Here is a 17,239-nt window from a genome sequence, read left to right as displayed (position 1 = left end):
CCCTAGACCTCCTCTGTAGCGCAAAATATGCAACCTGTAGAATTTTTTAAACGTCGCCTATGGAGATTTTTGAGGGTAAAAGTTTGACGCCATTCCACGAGCGGGCGCAATTTTCAAGCATGACATGTTGGGTATCAATTTACTTGGCGTAACATTATATTTCACAATATAAAAAAAAAATTGGGATAACTTTACTGTTGTTTTATTTTTTTATTCAAAAAAGTGAATTTTTTCCAAAAAAAGTGCGCCATTGTATTCTCTAGGGTGTTAGAAGAAAAACCATATATAATGTTTGGGGGTTCTAAGTAATTTTCTAGCTGAAAAACCTGTTTTAAACATGTAAACACCTAAAATCCAAAACGAGGCTAGTCCTTAAGTGGTTAAACAGATCTTACTCAGATTTTATTCATTTACCTAGGCAAATTACAAAAGAAAACACTAAAAGGTAGATTTAGACATGCGTCTAAATCTCTCTGGTCTCTAAAGCCCGATCCGTGATTGGATCATGCTCCAGCGACTACTGGCAGGTATTAAGGAAGCAATGCCACCTTACCACCTCTTTTAACCCCATTTTTGCCACACATGCCACAATCTCATGCATTCCACGCAGTTGCAGGCCATTTGCAATGCTCCCCCACTGATTTCAATGTGTAGCGTTTGGCGTGCACCAAGCACTACAAGTCGGGTCAACTTTGCAAAAGAAAGCATCAAGTCCGTGGCATGTAAACACCTCCGTCTGCTGCCTGCGGTTCAATTGGGCATTTGTACCACCTTCCAACCACAAGTCTAAACAAAGCCTAAGCCATCAAAACTGAGTGCCTGAATTTTCAAAACTGTAACAGTGTTCCTGTCTGCAATACTGACAGCAACACAGTGAATTATTTACATAGATCTGTCGGTCTGCATTGACATAGGAGTACTTGCTAATTTTAGAACTTCTTCACAGGCCATCAGCAGCATCTAGCGCCTACAAGTAGAAGGTGTTAGAGAACTGTATTGTTGGGTTTAAGAAAATGTTTACTTTTTCTCACACGAGAACAGTATTAGCAAGAACTCAACCCTGTTAAATCAGGAAAATAAAGTAGGACCTAAACAGGGCTCCAATATGTTGTCTTCAGCCCTTACAATACCACAGTATACAGCAGTATAACAGTTACAGGACAGTTGAGATACACTTTATTTTATACACATACTGCCATCAGTCCTGAAAAATATTTTCTTTCTCCTCTGTGTCTACAATGAAAAGACATTGGTCTGCAAATTCTACAAACAATGGTTCTTGCATATATTTTTTCAATTCCTGATCTTTGTTCTCAGCCTGGTCAAGTGCTACTACTAGTCGTTGGAGATGTGGATTGCGTAATAAATGCTTCAACTCATCTGACTCGTCTGTAAAAGATGGAAAACAAAAAGCCACTTAATAGTTGTAGGAATGAATTGGGAGAGGTAACAAGTATAAAACACTGAATTCACCGACTGCCATTAAAGCTGAACTCCAAATGTTTTGCTCTAGTTTTAGAAGAACTTTTGAGAGTTTTTTTACGGCCATTTGTGTCCCAAATGGGGATATGTCCCCATTTGTGTGATCCCTAGGACAAAGTCAGAGGAAATCTTTACAAGGCACAGACAGAAATAAAACCTCTATTTCAGTAGAGTAGGGGAAAGGTTGGAAAGTGACGTTTATTTTTATTGCGGTCTACCCATTCAGGGAGTTCAGTGAAAGATAAAGTGAAGGAAATTCTTCCCAATGGGAACCTAGAAATAAAAACCTAACTGTAACCCTTCCCAAACGACAGATTTGAGCATGCTCTTTCAGATCACATCCCAACTCCTCATTGTAATGTTGATCAAGTTGCTACAGAAAAATCACAATATGGCCCATTTACAGTGAAAGAACCATTCCCTTCTCCGTGTAGAAAAGGGATCAATCATGGAGTTGTTTCCACATATTTACATATACTCATGTGCAGGAACACACACCTTATCTCTCCAGCATTAAAGCGGTTGTAAAAGGTTTTTTTGTTATAAAAATAAACAAGTTATACTTACCTACTCTGCGGTATTGCACAGAGCAGACCGGAACCTCCTCTTTTGGGGTCCCTGACAAGCTCTTGGCTCCTCCTCCATCTCTGTGTGCCATCATTGGAAGCTGCTTGCTATGGTGGCACAACTGTGGGCTCGCTCCTGAGCCAGGCTGTGTGCATCCATTGACACACAGTGCTCGGCCCCACCCCCTGCTCCCAGGATTTGATTGACAGCAAGAGCTAGTAGCTCACTCTGCTGTCTCTGAGCCTGTGAGAAGCAAGAACAGCGCCGCTCTTAGTTTCTGTTATAAAATTTTGTAAAAAAGCAATTTTCTTCCTCACTAAATGCACTGATAATCAGTGTAAAAGATGTGCTGACATTCTTGACGGTTAACAGCTCTCCTTTCCTCCCAGAGACAGAGAAAGGACTGCCGATGACCAACAAGTCTGTTTACTTGTAATCAGCTGATTACATGGTAAAGGGCCGCTGTGATTGGCTCTTTACCTCGATCTGTGATCACCTGTGTCCAAAGGACACAGCAGTCACATAGCGCACCCGATACGTGCCACAGGAGTGGGGTTCTGGGGGCTGTCAATGGACACCCTCCCAGAGCTGGACGACCACGCTGTAGCCATCTTTTGGCTATAGTACGGTCATCAAATTATTATACACTATTTATATAGCGCCAACAGTTTACTCAGCGCATTCCAATGTAGAGGGGGGGCAGCACAATTACAGTACAGCACAAAACCGAAGGGACAATAGGGCCCTGCTCGTAAAGCTTACATTCTAAAAGGGAGGGGGTGGTGGTACAAAGGGTAATGTATGCGGGGAATGATTTGATGAAGGTGGCTCGGGGACAGTTGTTAGGTGGGTGTGGGATAGGCTTACCTGAATAAGTGAGCTTTCAGGGATCTCCTAAAAGGTGGACAGGTTAGGGGCTGATCAGACATACCGGGGCAGGGAGAAGCTCTAAAGAAGTCCTGAAGGCGAGCATGGGAGGAGGCAACAAGAGAGCTAGAGAGCAGGAGGTCCTGGGAGGTGTGGAGGGGACGATTTGGGCAATATCTGCAGAGGAGGTTGGTGATGTAGATGGGGGCGATGTTGTGGATGGCCTTGTATGTTGTGGTTAGCAATTTGAATTTTATACGGTGGGGTAGGGGAAGCCAGTGAAGGGATTGGCAGAGAGGAGCAGCAGTCACGGATCGGTTAGTGAGGTGTTTTAGTCTAGCAGCAGCATTCATAATAGACTGAAGGGGGGGGGGGGGGATAGCCTGTGTAAAGGTAGGCCATTAAAAGGAGAGAGTTGCAGTAGTCAAGGCGGGAAATCAAGGAGTGAATAAGTTGCTTTGTGGTGTCAGTCAGGAAGGGTCGAATTCTGGAGATGTTGCGGAGGTTAAGGTGATTTAGCCACCGATTGGATGTGGGGGCTGAAGGAGAGGTCAGAGTCAAGGACTACACCCAGCACCCTGGCATGTGTGGAGGGACCAGGAAGGAGAAAATATAACAAGCTCAGTTTTAGAAAGATTGAGTTTGAGAAAGTAGTGTGACATCCATACCGATATGTCATTCAGTAAGTTTGAGATCCGTGAGGAGATCGAGGGGGTGAGTTGAGGAGTGGAGAGATAGATCTGGGTGTTGTCGGCATAGAGGTGGTATTGGAAGCCATGAGAGGTTATCAACTGGCCCCGGAAAGAGATATAGATTGAGAATAGGAGGGGCCCAAGGACGGAGCCTTGGGGTACCCCAACAAAAAGAGAAAGAGGAGCGGAGGAGATGGAGTTTTAAGTGACACTGATAGTGCGCTGAGATAGGTAGGAGGAGAACCAGGATAAAGCAGAATCACGGAGGCCAAGGGAGTGTAGTTTGCTGAGGAGGAGCAGGTGGTCAACTGTGTCGAAGGCAGCAGAGAGGTCTAAAGCCTCGTACACGATACGATTGTTGGCCAACCATGCGCATGATTTTTGTCCAAATGGCATGTGCCAGGAACTTGTCTTGCATACTAACGGTACACAATTGTTGGCCAACAAACACGAACGTAGTGACGTACTACGAGGAATTTCAGCTCTTGAGCGCCACCCTTTGGGTACCTTCTGCTAATTTCGTGTTTGGTGAGCACCGATTCCGAGCATGCATGTTTGTACTTTCAACTTTTGCGTGACGGACTTGTGTACTGACAACAAACTGTTGTCCGCTGAAAATTTACTAGCCTGCCATCCAACATTTGTTGGCCGAAAGTTGGACAACTGTCAGAAGGAGCGTACTAACAGTCAGATTTTAGGACAACAGACAATCCCCTGCCAACAATCTGATCATGTGTACGAGGCTTAAGAGTATGAGTATGGAGTAATGGCCATTGGTTTTAGCAGCCAATAGGTCATTGGTGAGTTTTAGTAGGGCAGGTTCAGTGGAATTTTGTGGACGGAAGCCGGACTGTAGGCAGTGGAGAAGGTTATTGTCCGTAAGGTAGCGACTCATTCGTTCATGGACAAGGCGTTCGATGAGCTTGGAGGCAAATGGGAGCAGGGAGATGGGTCTTAACTTATTCAAACAGGTGGAGTCTAGTGAAGGTTTTTTTAAGTATGGGGGTAACCAGTGCATGTTTGAGCGGGCAAGGAAAGGTGCCGGAGGAGAGGGAGAGGTTGACGATGTGGGTTAGGGAGTTTAGGATAGAGCGGGAAGGTGGTCGCAGCAATTGTGAGGGTACAGGGTCCAGGGGACAGGTGGTGAGGTGGGCCATGGAGAGGAGTTTATCAACTTCATCAGTGGTAACTGGACAGAAGGAGAGTATTGAATGTGGTGTTAGACCTGATGTGTTGGGTAGGGGAGGAAGTTGAATGCTGGTGTCGAAGTGTCAAATGATTAAGCCATATTAGCTACATTCAGTGTAGTATCAGTATCTGGTGATTGTCCATTCCTACAGGTTGCAGTGCAAATACACTAAGATTTGCAACCAATTAAGATCAGATGGTGGAGGATCGGTTAGGTTTTATGGCACATTCTAATGAACTTTATTTGGAAAGATTAACACTTTTTTTTTTAATTATTTTCACATTTGGATTTTGATACTTACGCTGACACTTTTTTTATGATTTACATGTGAGGTTCAACTTTATTGAATGCTTTCATATTCAGGCTTTAATTTCTTTTTTTGGCCCTACAAATATTAATTTGTATTACACTCCAAAGGATTTGTATATCAGCCCATCGATTTGCTAGCAGCCTATTATCACCATAGAGCATACTGGATTTGATTATTTGCAAAAAATATGTAATTGTCAGGGGCCTTTAGATATTTTTCCAGCAAAATACATGTTTTAGAATGTATGTGAAAATTAAAAAAAAACGTGGTTAGAGTCCATCCTGGGTTGGCAACCATGGCACCCACCGTAAATATAGTGGAAAAATTTGCATAGCGACCCAGGAACAGGGGATGTGGTTTTGTAGGATTACCAGGTAAAAATAATCGAATAGGCCTAAAAGACCAAAAAAACAAACAATGCATCTCATCTAATTCAGCTTCACTGACGGTTAAGCTACAATATATTATATTTTTGTTTTTGAATTTAAATCTGCTTTAACCTAAGAGCTGTATTGTCCACTCTCTTTATGTAGTACATTTATGAAAAAAAAAAAAAAAAGCAAGGATTAGGAATGTGGTCTACAGCAGGTAATCATTTTTCTTGTTTTTCTTAACCACGGAGAACCTGCTTGCTCTGGGTAATGGTTTTGCTCCAGTATTTTCAGCTTATCTATGTAGATTGACAATTGCCACAAAAAGGGGGAGGTGAAAAAAAAAAAAAACAAGCAACCAACCTTTACTAATTTTGCTACTACTGGTAGATCTGAATAATAAGAATATATAATAAACCAATAAGTATTACCCAACATTTTCAGCTTTTGTAGGGAGACTTGATCAGATTCATCATCTTCAGTTAAATCATCAGCTGGAAGAACAGATAAAAAAAAAAAAAAACTATCACCTCTGCAGAAGAATACAAGAGTGTTGTTAACATTTGGGATTCATTCAAATTTTCAACATACACAATAAACACACTTAAAAGAGAAGTACAGCCAAAGCTCGTTTGGCTGTACTTCTACGGATCACAGGAGAGCAGTTCGTTCAGCCGCTGCAATGCTGCTTCCACCTAGGAAAGTATGGTTCGAAAAGAGAAAAAAAAACACTCAACTTCTCTTTTAAATTAATGTTCATCACATAATGATTCATGTACATCCTACCTATCATGGTTAGTCAAGGTCATACACAATATTGCTGAATTTGGCACAACCAATTTCCTTCTTTACACAGGAAAAGCTCACTTAACTCTTTACTTTATGAATCTGGGGAAGGTTTGGAAACATTAAAAGAGAAGTATGGGATTGTAAAAAAACAAACACATACGCGCCTAGATGGCTGCAACATTGATCTGATGCTGAAGCTGTACTAGCTCTACACAGGGAGCCTCTGGACCTTGAACCTAGCAACCTAGAACTACTGACGTGCAGTGACTCCTTAGCTAAACCAGTCTCTAGTTTATACAAGGACCTCCCTGCTAGCTAATAGAATATAGCTGATCCAAGAGGAAAATAAATAAATCTATAACTTTCTTCCCTTTGCGTCTCTTACCTGCTTCAGAGGTTGTTCATCAATAGGCTCAATAATCCATATATTGTGCCAATACCTGGTAGAGCCCACAGATCAGCTTTAAAATTACATCTATCTTTATATGTTCTCTCACTATAGCTTTTGCTTTGAATACCAAATTTTGCAGTCTGTATTTTCTACATTAACCTTACTAAAACATATATAAGAAAAAAAAATGGTGGGAATAGCGCCAGAATACATGCCAGGGAGATCTTACCAGGATATAAGAAAGCCACCAGGAGACCCAGACTTACTCAGACTCTACCTATAATGAAACACCACTTTTTGGATGGACCCAAAAAAATACTGTGCACCCACAACTTGACTTTGCTCCTGGTACTTCATTTCTACTGTTTTGTAAACAAAAACAATTTTACAACATGATCACCTTTGTTCCGATGTGGTTCACCTCTTGCCAAAAATGAAGCTTCTGTAGATGCTGTGGTTTCTTTTGGAACACATGTCTCTACAAAACAAATATACATACTTAGGAGGACATGAAGCTATACATTTGCAATTGCACCTGTCAAACTTACTCCAAGATTCAACAAAAGTCAAACTACGAAGCTGTGCACACATCGATGAAGATGTTTAATTACATCTACAGCAAGAAACTGCATTAAAAATTTCATCCCCAGGGTGGTCATCAAGGTAAATCTTGAATGCTTACTAGGAAGCTAGCAAATCTGGCTACATTAGAGCCATGTTACTGCTTAGCAGCCCCCTTCTTTTCTGTATAAACCAGGTTCACTTGCAGAGTGGCCAGCCTGGCTGGTAAGCCTAATGTTACAAGCAATCTGGAGTCAATTCAGATCTTCTAAATGGAAGATCTTCCTGAAAGGATCCATAACAATGTACACGGAAGTCTCAGACATGGATAGTTGGATGTCACCCACCATAATGTCTGAAAGAAGGGGTGGATTTAAATGCAAGTGATGCTTTTTACTGCACAGGTTTGCTTTACACGGGTAGATCAGTGGTCTGCAGCTGAGTTTAATTAGCACATTGCATTTTCTTCGGTACTGTTTTTGGCTACACAGTGAAGAAAATTCACTTTTAATGCAACTTCACACACAGGCAGAGGAAAATAGAATGTCTGATTTATGAGTAAAAGCCCTTTCTTGGAGTACAGTACACAAGATAATTAGTCTTTACCATGGGTTATATGCAGCAACCTTCAGGTGCTTGGACACAGAAAAAAACAGAATGCTGCAGGGATATTCTCCTACCACTCAGAGCTAGCATAATTTTTCTAGCAAAAGGGGGGGGGGGGCAAAATGGCACACAGAATCATTCATCTTTAACCATTGGCTATCCAAAAGCAGTCTAACTGAATCATTACACTAAACAGCCCACATAACAATCTGGTCAAGCAAGGCTTGACAGACAGCCTTAAACATCCACCTGGTAGATTTGAAAGTGGCTGTTAAGCCACTATAGTATACTCATGCTATCCCCTCTCTTAAATAACCTTATGTGTCCCTGTGCTATATTAAAAAAAAAAAATAGGATTTTTGACTTAACGTAAAATCCATTTCTCCGAGTTCATTGACAGACAGCGCTTCCTTATTCAGAACCATAGGGTTATATTGCTCCCTAAAGGAGTAGGACACTAGGCAGAAAAAAGACTTGGCTACGCCAATGGGCAGTCCTAGGCGATATACACCCCCCTCTCTGCTATAGGCCTTGAGTTTTGTCACAAGCAGTGTCAGAAGCATTAAAAACTCCATAGAGGGGTGGGTGCTGTGTCTGTCAATGAAACGGATTTTACGGTAAGTCAAAAATCCTATTTTCTCATTCGTTCATTGACAGACACAGCGCTTGCTTATTCAGAACCATAGGGCTGATGTCCCAAAGCAGTGCCAAACATGAGGGGTAGGGCAGCCAAAAAAAAAACCAAAAAAACAAAAAAAAAAAAAAAAAAAAAAAAAAAAAACAACAACAGGCCAACCAGACAACCTGGAGAGAATGACTGGAGCCCAACCTGAACAGCAAGAAAACCAATTCATGAGAGAAAAACCCTCTAGACCTCAGCCTGTAGAACCTTGCGGCCAAAAGAGGCATCCGCAGATGAAAGCACATCCACTTTGTAAAATTTTGTGAAAGTGTGCACCGATGACCAGGTAGCCGCCCTGCACACTTGCGTCACTGACGCCTGATGATGGAAGGCCCAGGAGGCACTCAGCGCCCGAGTAGAGTGTGCCTTCAACTGGAAGGGAGGAACCTGACCCCTGACAGAATAGGCCTGAGTCACTGTCTGTCTGATCCATCTAGAAATGGTCACTGAGGAAGCAGACAGCCCCTTCTTTGGCCTGTCTGCGATCACGAACAGGGAGTCTGACCTCCGAAAGGACTCAGTGGCTGCCAAATATACAATGATCGCCCGAACCACATCCAAGGTGTGTAAGGCAAACTCCCTCGGATGTTCCTGGGACACAGGAAAGGCAACACAATGTCTTCATTTAAATGGAAATCAGAAACAACTTTTGGAAGGACCGAAGGACAAGGACGAAGAACCACCTTGTCCTTATGAATCACCAGGTAGGGAGTGCGACAGGATAGCGCTGTCAATTCCGACACCCTGCGAGCAGAAGTGATTGTCACAGAAGGTGGCCTTCTTGGTGGCTGAGTGAGCAGGGGAATTTCTCGAATATTTTTAAAACTGAGGCTTCTGTAGAGCCGAAAGCACCAGATTCAAGTCCCACGGTGGCAAGGGAGATTGCACCGGTGGAACCACATGTTGCACCCCCTGAATGAAGGTACGCACCAGGGAATGCAAAGCCAGGGGGCGTGAAAGAAAACCTCCAAAGCCGACACCTGGCCCTTGATAGTACTCAAAGCCAAATTCTTTTCAACGCCCCTTTGAAGAAAAGTCAAACTCCGACCCACCGAAAAGAAACGTGGGTGAAACCCCACTAACTCACACCATGAAATGTACGCTTTCCAACGTCCGATGATATACCTTCCTGGAAGTAGACTTCCTAGCTTTCAGTAGTGACGGAATCACCAACGCAGGTAAGCCTCTATCCTTCAACACCTGGCTTTCAACAGCCAGGCCGTTAAAGCCAGTGACGGTAAAGCAGGGTGGAAGATCAGCCCTTGGGATAGCAGATCCTCCTTGGAGAGGCAGCCGCCAGGGGGTGACTGAGACCAGACGCACCAGGTCAGCGTACCAGGACCGACGAGGCCAGTCGGGGGCCACTAGAATGACCAGAATTCCTTCGGCCTCGATCCTGCATAACAGCCGAGGCAGAAGCTTGAGAGGAGGAAAGGCGTAGATCAGACAATACTGGGCCCCACGGAGCCACCAGAGTGTCTGAGGCGTCCGCCAGAGGGTCCTGAGACATGGCCACACACCTCTGCACCTTCCTGTTGACCCGGGGTTGCCATCAGATCTACCTCTGGACAGCCCCAACAGACATATCCGTTGAAATAACTCCTGATGAAGGGACCACTTCCCTTGGTCCAACACTTGTCGACAACCTGCCAGTTGTCCACCCCCGGAATGTGGCCGCTCTGCCCACCGGAGAATGCCAGCTACTTCCAGGCCCGTTAACACACTCCTTGTTCCTCCTTGGTAGTTGACATAGGCCACCGCAGTGGCATTGTCCGACTGGATCTGTATCGGGAGCCCCTGAAGTCGATCCGTTCAATAATCCAGAGTCTGCTCGTCCGGAGTCCCAAGATTTTGATAGGTAGCCTGGATTCCTCCAGCATCCCTGGGCAGAGCTCAGACCTAGGACTCCTCCCCACCCAGACAGACTGTCATAGGTGGTGACCACCATCCAGTACAGAGGTAGAAAGGATTTCCCCTGCGGAAGAGCTGGTGAAAGAAGCCACCAGATCAGGGACCCTTGGGTTCCTTGGCTCAGCCGAATCCAACTGTCCAGAGACCCTGGACATTTGACCCATTTTAACAAGATCTTCTTTTGCAGGGGTCTCGTATGGAACTGAGCACACGGGACCGCCTCGACCGTAGACACCGTCTGGCCTAGCACCGGCATGCAAGTCCGTAGGGAGACCCACCTGCTGGACAGCAGTAAGTGGGTTGCCGCCTGTAACTTCTGGAGTTTGTCCTGTGGAAGGAACACTCTGGCCAGAGCGGAATCCAGAGTCAGACCCAGATAAACCAATTTCTGAACTGGAATCAGCGCAGACTTTTGGTAATTTATCAGCCACCCAAAATCTGCCAGAGTCTGAATAGCGTTCTCCATGTCGCCCCTCAGGGTCGCTGGGGACACTGCTCGCAGCAGAAGGTCGTCCAGGTAGCCCAGAACAATTCCCAGCTGGAGCGCCAGAACCGAGGTCAACACCTTGGTGAAGACCCGAGGAGCGGAGGCGAGACCAAAGGGTAACACCACAAACTGATAATGCTCCTCTCCCACAGCAAAGCGGAGGAACCGCTGGTGTTGTGCACATAACAGAATGTGCAGTTAGGCATCCTTGATGTTGATGGAGGCAAGAAGTCCCCCTGATGAAGAGATGCCACCACGGAGCGAATGGACTCCATTCTTAACTTCCACAAAGCGGTTCAGGGCCTTGAGGTCTAGAATCGGACGTACTGTCCGCTCTTTTTGGGGATCATAAACAGCTTTGAATGAAAACCTTGGAAACGTTCCGACACCGGAACTGGGACAATCACCCCTTGAAGCAATAGGCCTTGCACCGCGCCCCAGAGGGCTAACAAACAGTCCGGAGACAGACGCAGATTGGACAGAAAAAATCTGCTTGGGGACAAGACTGGAACTCGATCTTGTAACCAGACAGAATCACTTCGTGGACCCATGTGTTATTTATCAGTAGTCCATTTTAGATATTAAAATAAATATGTATTAAAATTGTATATCTAAAATGTATATATGTACATATATAAAATATATGACAATCCATATGTAAATATATGTATATAAAACATCTATATATAAAACGTGATCATATTGGAGTCAAAATTTCATTATAATAAAACATTACACTGTGATAAAAAGAAACTGGAACCATACCCCAGGGTATGTCTATGTGTCACTGATGAAACAATGTATGATGTAAAATTGCTAGACAATATATTTCTTTTAATATTCCAACATATGTTTATCAGGTGCAATTTAGCGTATGCGATTATTCAATACATGCTAGGAAATCGCTATGCAGTTTTTATCTTTATTCATAGGATAAGCAATGTATGATGTAAAATTGCTAGACAATTCTTGTTTACTGAAAACTTTTATATTTTGAGAGTGAATATTTTAATCAGTTTAAATGAATACCGAAAGTGTGCTTGCTCAATGATAGCGCTGCGGATCAATGTCCGCGCCACATACACTGAATGATTGCAGGTATTCAAGGTACTTGTTTTTTATGCATTAGGTCATCTTCCACTAGAACCGGTATTGTCATGCTTAATTTGACCTGTGGGAGCAGAATGTCCGGATGATGTTATTTCACACATTGCTGACAGTATTTAGCATTAGGGGCGGGGATGTGCGAGTCATCCGGGCATCTGCTTCTGCTGATTGGCTGTTCCGCCTGCCACTTATATAAATACTGGCCTCCTTTCTTGTGTGTCACGCCCTCAGAAGAAGTCCAGGAAGTGACGAAACGTTAGGGACGTGTCGCACTGGAAGTGGCGCATGCGCTCCACCAACCGAGGAACCAGGAAGCGTGTGACTGTGGTTACACACAGGGAGCGCTCCTGACAAGTTTTCACGACTGGAGGACGCAATCAGGCACAGTGCACTTTGTTATCTTTGCTCAATGTTTATTAAATTTTGGTACGCATGGTTTTAAGGGGATGTTTGGATGGTTTAAATAAAGATGTTTAGCAGTATCACGCTATGTGAGCATTTTTGTTTCTTCTACATATCCTATTGGAACTACTGGGAATACTGACATCTGGTGGTCGCTTTGGATATTGATGCAGATTTACTACTATTAATCAAGGCTTTTATTGATCTGATTTCTGGCGAGTGAGTTTTCATTGGGGACCCCAGCACGTGGTGTATCGCTTGGTGAAAGGATTACTACCCTCACAGAATACATCTTGATTATTTATTGGTGGGACTCTGGCTATCAGATCCATGTTTGAACTTTCTGAAATAGATTAAGAAAGAGACCCTGTTCAATTGGGGTGCACAGCGCTGCTGCAATACTAAAGAGACACTTTATATATTTATAATTGTGTATTTATATATTTATCTAATTTAATTGATTCATTATTGCCTATATACACGTTCTATTATTTAAGCAGCTGCTACTAGTCATATAATTATTTATGTGCCGCACATACACCGTTAGAATACTGTACTAAGCGCAGAGCATTGTTGTTTTTTTGGGACAGGCATATACAACATACATTCCTTCATTTAGCATGTCTGAATACTTACTATAGAAGGGGGCCCTCTCACCACAAATACAAAGATCCCCTTTTGCATGCTTTTGGTGCCAGTTCCATGTGAACAGACCCAAATAAACCCACTGATTTCTGCTGAAGATCTCTTTTTGGTTCAGCCCATCTCTTTCTCAGACAGACATGAGAGTAGGACAGCTTTTAAAGCAGAGTTCCACCCAAAAATGGAACTTCCACTTTAAGTGTTGCTGACCCCCTGACATGCCACATGGGGGGGTACCCTGTATTCAGAGGCACCCAGCTCCCACTTCCTCTCTGGCGCCGGAAGGAAGTTCACCTCTCCCCCCTCCCTGCAATCTTCCGGGACACATCACAGGTCCCAAAAGATTGCCTGGTCATTCACAGCGCATGCCCACCACAGCCGGGGGCCCACAGTTAAAATACCGGCACTGCGGAGAGGAGGGGGGCATCCTGTGCCCACATTGCTGGACCATGGGACAGGTAAGTGTCTAATTATTAAAAGTCAGCAGCTACACTTTTTGTAGCTGATGACTATTAAATGGATGGAACTCCACTTTAAACTCGTACAGAACATAAAACAAATATTACCTTTATGTGTCTTGCAACAAGTTAAGGAACAACTATATATACAAAAAAAAGAAAGAAAGAAAAACAAAAGTTAATAAAAAAACACAGATAAGGGAGGGACAGCATTTATTCAAAGTTTGTAAAATTTGAGTGATGATGCAGCAATTTAAAAATAAAAAGCAAACAATGCAAAGGAAAAAAAAATAAAATCTCATTTTGGACATCACTATAAAACTATTTTTACAAGTAAAGCACAATAAATACCATCCCTGCAGAGATCTGCATTAACATTCAGGTTTGGCGCAGCCTCCTTAAAGTAGACTTTTACTCACTTTACATCTTAATTTCATCTGAGGAAAATCCTGAAAACATGACCTGTTGGGGGTACTTGAGGACTGGAGTTGAGAAACATTGGGCTAGACTAGAGGGACAATACCCTCTGTCCAAAAACTCCTTGAAAGCATGAGTGATGAGTAGGCAACCACTAGGGCACCGCCCCCCCAACACTGTCGCTGCTCCCTATCGCCCGGTCCCTTTCAGGATGTCGGGTGCATGAATTGGGGCGATAGGCGGGGGTGTATTTTGAAGCACCTGATTAGAGCCAAAGGCTCTAAAAGGTTTCAAAATAGGGTGGACTCAGGGCGCAGCGCATTGCATCCGGAGCCCACCCAGGTGTGTTGCAACAGCGAATGAATATAGGAGCAGAGAGGAGACGAACCGCAGAAGCTGCTCCAGGAGAGGCTACCGGAGCAGCTTTCCCCAAGCCCGCCAATGCTTGAAAATGGCCGCATTAGCTCCACACTCCATAACGACCTGGCTGCTGCTCTCACTGCCCACATCCAGGGTAAGGACTAAGGATGGGCTCAGGCGTGTTCGCAGCGCCACGTGCCCACCAGGAAGCTGACACTGCGCAGCACTAATTACAGGCAGCAAGACATTTCCCAATCCACAGCTGCACAGATCGGTTAATGTCTCACTGCCTGTGATTGGCATTGCACAGTGTCAGCTTCCTGATGGGCACGTGGCGCTGCGAACACGCCTGAGCCCATCCTTAGTCCTTACCCTGGATGTGGGCAGTGAGAGCAGCAGCCAGGTCGTTATGGAGTGTGGAGCTAATGCGGCCATTTTCAAGCATTGGCGGGCTTGGGGAAAGCTGCTCCGGTAGCCTCTCCTGGAGCAGCTTCTGCGGTTCGTCTCCGGCAGACAGGACTGTCCGGCAGACAGCAGGGGGGGTTAGTTCAGTTGTGCTAGTGCCGCTCCACAAAAAAAAAAAAAAAAAAAAAAAAAAAACACCCCCCACTGAGTTATAGAGTGAATGAACCCTTTGGAACATCTAGGAATGGAACACATCATCTGAACCCTCTCTCCAGAAATACAGGACATAGTCTTAGAAAACGCATTGGAATTGTAACATTTGAACACCTATGCGTTTTCCATTTTAGTCTATGGGGCTCACAATCACACCAAACCAAACACCCACAGGACCCTTTATGAAATTTTGTGTTTAAAACGCATAGACGTGAACCACCTCCATAGAAAACCATATTTCACTTGATATGCTATTCCGTGCGTTCTGAAGTGCAAAAACAAAATCGCAACACTGTGAACCAGGGCTTTAGGGCCCATTTACATTATAATGCAGTGTGGGAGAGCCACGTTCCTGCAATGCCCTTGCGATCCGCTGCGGAGGTCAGTTCACGTTAATGACACCCCAAACGTGTTTCGTTTGCCCACACTGGATTGCATGGTACTTGCCGCACGTTCAAAATGAATGGGGCTGAAGTCGCACTGCACAGAGCTGCATGTGAATCGCACTATGTTCCTGTGAGCTTCACATGCAGTGCCTAGTGTGAATGGGCCCTAAAGCAGAACCTATTATACCAGGAGAAGTAGAGCATGCCATGAAGTCACCATGAATACTGAAGACAACCCCCTGCTTTAAGTATGTCGAGTAGTAAGCGTCCAATCACCGCACACTCAGAACTTACTAGCGGACCCGGCACCGGGGACAGCGGTACTTCACACTCTCCGCCCTACACACACAACACGAGGCTTCCATCCCACCGATCAGCCGCCTGGGCTTCGTACCAATCGCATGGCCCAGGCGCGAATCTGCGTCGTGACGTCTCATCCACAGGCACCGTGATGAGGCGGGGCTGAAAGCATGCGTTTTGCTACCAGCAGAGGGCGCTGTGAACGGGATTACCTCATTAAACTGGTGCATATGAGGTGGTGTACATCTGAACCGACGTTGTTCTGTAGAGAATGCGTGGCGCATGCGCCCTTCAGTTCGGGCGCAATAAGATGGGGGGCATGTCTCGATAGAATACCGTAACTGCCTGGAACGGTCGTAGGAGCTGGAGATTTGTTCGCCCGCTGGAATGTGGCCACACCACAGATGAGCTGCGTATCGGAACGTGGCTTCACAGCTTTTGTTTTTTTTTTAATCATGCCTAGTAGGTACTTTTATGAGGTGAAGGGAATTGGAAAGAGCTGAAATCCTATGTTGTTATCGTGTCACAAGGAACATAAGGAGCCATGACCTATTAATGGCTAAAGCCAATGGACACTATTCTGTACTACTTCTCCTGGATCTCTCTGCTGCCTTTGACACAGTGGACCACCCAGTCCCTCCCAGTGTTGCCAACCGCCCGTAGATTTACGGGCAGCCCGTAAAAACAACCCGTTTTTCGGGGCGCCCGTGAATGCCCGTTATGGGCACCGGTGCCCGTAAAAATGATGGCCGCGAGCCGGCCACGCAACTGCGCATGCGCCGTTCCGAAGCCGGCCGGGCTCGGGAAAGCTCGTACGCGCTCGGCCGGGCGGCGCATGCGCAGTAACGTAATACCGGCGCCATTTTCAAATCGATCGATCGAGCGCGGCGGCAAGGCAAGCTGACAGCTGAGCTGAGCCAGGCCCAGGCGACGAGGCGACTCTGTCCTGTCATGCAGTGCATGACTTGGCTGGCTGCACAGTGCACACACAGGAGGTACGGAGAATAAAGCTGTGGGGGGGATGGGATTGGGATCTAAAGGAGGACATTACTGGGACTCACTGGAGCTGGGAGAAGTAATATGATGGTGAATAGAGCACATCAGTCTCTGTCCCTGGGCCCTGGCTGCATGGCATATGCAGGGGACAGAGACTGATGTGCTCTATTCACCATCATTTTACTTCTCCAGTCCACATCAGATTCATCAGTGTGCTTTGTCCTCCTCCTGTACCCCTTTCACCTCTCCACAGGTCAAGGCAGAGGTGAAAGGGGTACAGGAGAAGGACACAGCACACTGATGAATCTGATGTGGACTGGAGAAGTAATATGATGGTGGACAGGGGAGGAGGCTGCTGTGAGGATGTGTCCTGACCGCAGTCTTTGTCCACCTCCTGTAGTATGTCCGCAGCCTCTGTCCCCCTCCTGTAGTATGTCCGCAGCCTCTGTCCCCCTCCTGTAGTATGTCCGCAGCCTCTGTCCCCCTCCTGTAGTATGTCCGCAGCCTCTGTCCCCCTCCTGTAGTATGTCCGCAGCCTCTGTCCCCCTCCTGCAGTATGTCCGCAGCCTCTGTCCCCCTCCTGCAGTATGTTCGCAGTCTTTGTCCACCTCCTGCAGTATGTCCGCAACCTCTGTCCCCCTCCTGTAG

The 17,239-nt window shown here is 45.4% G+C and overlaps 1 protein-coding gene and 1 long non-coding RNA gene across 2 annotated transcripts in view; one reads left to right on the top strand and one right to left on the bottom strand.

Moving 5' to 3' along the window:
* Positions 1 to 1,004: 1,004 nt before the first annotated feature.
* ZNHIT3 (zinc finger HIT-type containing 3) lies at positions 1,005 to 15,894 on the bottom strand. The gene is made up of 5 exons (XM_073616114.1): positions 15,590 to 15,894; positions 13,623 to 13,654; positions 7,059 to 7,136; positions 5,910 to 5,972; positions 1,005 to 1,389 (listed from the first exon to the last, which is right to left on the bottom strand). Exons 1-5 carry the CDS (start codon positions 15,877 to 15,879, stop codon positions 1,199 to 1,201), a joined length of 654 nt encoding a protein of 217 aa, XP_073472215.1. The 5' UTR covers positions 15,880 to 15,894; the 3' UTR covers positions 1,005 to 1,198.
* Positions 15,787 to 17,239, top strand: part of LOC141128682 (uncharacterized) — an 85,300-nt gene continuing 83,847 nt past the window's right edge. The window contains exon 1 of the long non-coding RNA XR_012241720.1: positions 15,787 to 16,057. This is a non-coding gene — a long non-coding RNA (uncharacterized lncRNA). The remainder of the gene's footprint in view (positions 16,058 to 17,239) is intronic.

The sequence above is a fragment of the Aquarana catesbeiana genome, linkage group LG02 (genome assembly GCF_042186555.1).
Source record: "Aquarana catesbeiana isolate 2022-GZ linkage group LG02, ASM4218655v1, whole genome shotgun sequence".
Lineage (NCBI taxonomy): Eukaryota > Metazoa > Chordata > Amphibia > Anura > Ranidae > Aquarana > Aquarana catesbeiana.
Note: the sequence above shows the minus strand (reverse complement) of the source record. Positions and strands in the feature narration are given on the sequence as shown.

Excerpts from the sequence above, each read along its gene's own strand:
- ZNHIT3 (XM_073616114.1), bottom strand. The coding sequence starts at position 15,879 with ATGCGCCACGCATTCTCTACAGAACAACGTCGGTTCAGATGTACACCA. Across the intron at positions 7,137-13,622 it reads TTGTTGCAAGACACATAAAG|AGACATGTGTTCCAAAAGAA; the intron begins GTAATATTTGTT and ends TTTGTTTTGTAG. Across the intron at positions 1,390-5,909 it reads ACAAAAGCTGAAAATGTTGG|ACGAGTCAGATGAGTTGAAG; the intron begins GTAATACTTATT and ends CATCTTTTACAG.